Here is a 4,785-nt window from a genome sequence, read left to right as displayed (position 1 = left end):
TTCGAAAAACAATAGGTGATGTGCCCGATAATTATCACGTTCGAAGTGTTGAAACGCCGATGAAATTCGTTGTAAGGTGGGACACACTGGAGTCTTTTGGGATGTGGACGATTAACCAGACTACAAAAAAAAATCATATTCAAAAGTTGGGTGTAAAGCCCTAAATCTAAAATCCAACACTGAAAAAAACACACACACACACACCTAGGCAAAGTTTCTGTTTAATTGCTTAACTATTTGCGGTTATCGACTATCGCTGTACTATCCATAGAAAGTGACCGTAGGTAATGACACATTTTTACTTAATTGAACTTGTACAAACGGACTAAGCACATTCGTAAAACAACCCTCACGTCAAACATCCAGAATAACGTCCAATTAAATTGTGTTCCATCAGACATAAAAAAGAAAACGACTATTTATATCAGAGATGATTTGATTAGAAGTTACTAAATTGTAAGTAGCATTAATGAAAATTAAAAACAAAACAAGATTAACGGAAAGTGGAAGCATAGATGTATCATTCAAATTGAAAAAAATTCTGTCGATAAAACTGCTTACAGCAACAATAAATACATAACATACTGACATCAGCAACATAACCCTCTGCCTAAAGCACCTAACCCTACATCAACATACTGACATCAGCAACAAACAAGTCAGACCAAACAGAACTTCTCCCCCATTATACAGTAAGATCTTACAAAGACATGAATGTTTAAATTTCTTTTACGAAAGAAAATTCCAACTATGTGGATCACCACTACTGTATGTTAGGCATCTGACTATTTGAGAATAAGAAGCCAGTGTGTAGTTCACCACAGTAATAATTTAACTAGAAAAATATTAGATTGCATCTTTGTCCTTTTGAACACTTGGAGCTTCATTTAACAATGATTTCAGTGTATCCATTCCAATTTGAAAATTCACTTGACAGAGAACAAAGTCAATGTTACTTATTGTCTCTTTAAACTGCATAATGGCTAAAGATCTGTGTATTATCGCACAGGGAGGAGGGCCTTTTCGATGCAGTTTTCTTCAAGCATGAATTTATATTCCCCAGGCAGCTCTCTTGCAACTGTCCACACATGTTTCTGCTTTACTACTATTTTATGTCACAAGCTCAATAATACAAGCATTTCAATTGGTTTTCACCCATATATGAGAGGACAGACGCATAGCTGACATCATGATCAAAAATTGTTAATTCGTTTTTATCTAAAACAAATAGATACCATGTTGCTGTACATATGTTCAGTAATAAATCAGCGAAGACATGAAAGAGTGGTATGAACATGATATTTAGTAAAACCCGGCTATCGCCTCAAGTGCCACTTTTTTGTTCTTACCACATTTTCACATCACCTCTGATCTATTCTTGGTTTTCAATCACACAATTTAACTGCCATGTTGGTGAACCAAACAAAAGCAAAATGTTACTCACATTGTGCATAATAATAGAGCCCAATTCCCAAAAGACTTTTTCATTATCGTGCAGTACACCAACATGGCCGCCAATGACATCAGTGCAAGCCAAGGATTACTGAATAGACACACCTCAACATTGAATCTATTTTAATTTGTTAAGTAGACAGGCACAGAAATTAAAACGAAAAGACCTTTTCACGGCAGCCATCTTGGATCATTTCTATTGTTCGGAGAATTTTGTCATTGTATGCCCAGGGTTAAAATTTGATTTTGGTTTACAGGTTTTTAGTACCTGTTTGATATTTGCTTCCTTTGTTTCACATGATAATTATTAATGTACACTGTAAGAAAAGAAAAAGTGAAAATCAAGTTGGTATGGGAAAATTTTGAATCAAAGCCTGAGCATCCTATAATCCGCAGGTCCAAAACACTGGTCACTTTCTCACAGGTCAGTATACATGTCAGTGTACATGTGATACAGACAAATAAGCAACACCAAAAGTGTCTCCTAACCCTAATCACTCTACAAAAATGTTTCAGGTCGAAGGAAACTTTTGGTTCAGTTGTTCATCATCGGAGCAGGATGTCTTGGTCTTGACCTGTGTAATTTGACCTGTGTTTAAGAGTCTGCTTTTCCGCAGTTTGTCCTTCAGAACACCAAAATTCAAGATGGCCATCATAACAGTGAAAAAGTTTGTTGCTGATTGTTGGGACATTTGCTCACCACAACCCTATCCTTGGTTCATAGAACTACAAAATGTATACCGTACCTACAAAAACTTAAAAATCCAAACCATTTGACTGAATGTTATTTTCACTTTAGAGCGCAACTATTTTCACTCACTCGCCCACCCATCTATCTTGGAATTAAACATTTTCTACTTTGTATCACTGTACAAGAAAGTTACATTTGGTGTCCAAATTGAAACACCAAAATAACATTATTATTATTTAAACATTGTGTACTACATCAAGCCCTCGTCAAAAGGCTTGACAAGAAACAGCTTGTTGCCAGATGAATCAGTAAATATGGGAGCTTTTTTGTAATGTTCAATTAGTTCATGAAGTGAGTTAAAGTTACGTGGACCTATGTTAAAAGTTCCATTTTCGAGCTTCACTCGAAAATGCTTGATTCTGTCAGGAGCTTTCATGGATACTGAGTAACCACCCTCCTGAAAAAAAAAATGGAGAAAATAGAAAATGTTAAGCAAGCCCCACCTCTTTGCCAAGGGTATCATCAATAACTACTTTTACATGGAGCTTCTCATTTCTCGCATCTCTTTGAAATGACACATCAATTTTTTAGCAAAGTATTTCAATTAAGACAACACATTTTTTCTTGGACTGGGGGAAATACATGTATTCTTGACTAACGTTGTATGTTAAGTTAGAATCCTCAGAATTTCCAACTCTCTCGCAGGTTAACAGAATGTGGTGGGGTTTTCACTGAGCCGTATTTCAAGTCTTAAAAACAATGAAAAAAATTACATGTAACTTTGTTAACATTTCAGTCAGGTGCGTGTGTGGGTACTGTATGTACGTGTTGCATTTTTAATGTCCAGGCAAGGCCTTGGTTATATTAAAGTCATTGAAGTCTAACCTGAGTTTCGCTGACTCGTACTAAGAAGTCTCCATCTGTAGCACCTTTGTTCAACATTTTCTCTGCATGACCCCTTGAGATGTTTCCCCAAAACCACTTCTCATCTGAAAATGGAAGCTCCCGATGCTCTGGCAAAATAACTTTTCGTGGAGGGATGAATTGTGAACTTGATGAGTCAGAGCTAGTTGCAGAGGTTTCACCATCACTGTCTACAATAACAATATAATTACGAGGTACTAAGCCACAAGAGCCATCCTGTTTGCGTGCAATCCACCACTCTGGATCGTCATCAGGTTTCTCTATCACATCCAAAATTTCATCCTTTTTGAAGCTAAGCTCCTCTGGATTTTTAGGATCAAAATTGTACAGTGTCCTGACCTTGTGTAGAACTGCTTTTTTTGCAGTGAGTTTCCCAGACTTAGAGTTATCTTCAGGTTGTATGTAATTTGATGGAAACCAGCCTTCCGTGTTACCAATACGACCTTTCCACCAGCCATCCTCTTGCTTTTCAATAACTTTTATCTTGTCACCCTTTTTTAATGCCAGTTCATCGTTGTGTTGTGGCTGAAATGCATATTTTGCTATCACTGTTTCTAATACTGCTCCTAATACTTCCTTGGGGACAAAGTACTCTCCTGCTGGCGGCTGTGTCAAACTTCCATTTTCTGGGTTATCTTTCTCTTTAGGACGTTTCAGTTTTCCCAGAAACCCCTTGTTAGCTCTTTTCACATAGTTGGAAGGTACATAACCAGTTTCACGACGTGAGTTTTCTACTTGCCACCATGTCTTGCTGTCATCAATGATAGTCAATTTCTCATCCTTCTTAATGCTAAGTTCCTCACTTTGTGTCGCAGTATAGTCATAGATGGCGACAGCATTCATACATGACATCTTAAATAAAAAAAAAAAGAAAAATGGCAGATATACATGTATGTAATATAAAACCATCTAAGTCAAATTTTGAGTCAATTTTTATCTGTTTTTTATCCTGTTCAAAATGCTTTCGTAAGCACTTGCAGACAGGCACACCCAGAGTTAAAAAATGTTATTTTTTCTCTGCAGGAATCAAAGCAAGTTTATTTCATTTTATTACCTTTGCTATGGCATCCCAATAAATTACATACAAAAAAAACAAAAAACAAAACAAAACAAAATGGCAGGGTGACCACAACAGTATAAAGTCAATTACTGTGGGCCCAGAGCTATAAAATTAAGTTTAAATGAGGATTACAAAATAGTGATTTAAAAAAAAAACTAGATGCACTGTAATACTACAAAAGGATGCTAGTGTTACATTTAGGCAGATGGTATTGAAAGTGCAAGGATTATTACAACCGTAGTTGACTAAAGTGGAAAAGTACCGTATTTACCCGTGTATAAGTCGACCCCCTATTTTTGATGGCAAAAAAAGCAATTTCTTAATTTCGTTGTTAAATGTTCATGGGACACTTATGTTGTATTCTTCAATTTCTGGAAATGTGGATACACAGAAAAATCAGGGCCTCAAGCGCTTAATAGTTTTGTGGTTCAGCATCTGTTGTATATGCGGGCATTTTGTCCTTGAGTTTCGAAAAAGTTCTCAGAAAATCGAACATGTAAACTTCAAACTAACCTGTTTCGTTGTTCAAGGATAAAGGGCTTTAGAGGATAAGCACAACATCACACAGGAAGCAGGAGTCAATCTTTGAAAATAACTTGTGAACGATGCGAAAATGTTCAAGGTTTAATTGGTCCTTGACTTATAATTTCTCAAATGA

General features: G+C 36.4%; 1 protein-coding gene across 1 annotated transcript in view; it reads right to left on the bottom strand.

Moving 5' to 3' along the window:
• Positions 1–205: 205 nt before the first annotated feature.
• LOC137983886 (SH2/SH3 adapter protein NCK1-like) overlaps positions 206–4,785 on the bottom strand; it is a 6,553-nt gene continuing 1,973 nt past the window's right edge. The window contains exons 2-3 of the mRNA XM_068831043.1: positions 3,029–3,919; positions 206–2,600 (exon numbers count right to left, since the gene is read on the bottom strand). Of these exons, the coding sequence (XP_068687144.1) occupies positions 2,394–2,600; positions 3,029–3,919 (1,098 nt within the window). The 3' untranslated portion in view covers positions 206–2,393. The remainder of the gene's footprint in view (positions 2,601–3,028; positions 3,920–4,785) is intronic.

This window comes from Montipora foliosa, chromosome 13, assembly GCF_036669935.1.
Source record: "Montipora foliosa isolate CH-2021 chromosome 13, ASM3666993v2, whole genome shotgun sequence".
Classification (NCBI taxonomy): domain Eukaryota; kingdom Metazoa; phylum Cnidaria; class Anthozoa; order Scleractinia; family Acroporidae; genus Montipora; species Montipora foliosa.
The sequence above is the reverse complement of the archived record's forward strand: the minus strand, read 5'-3'. Positions and strand labels throughout refer to the sequence as shown.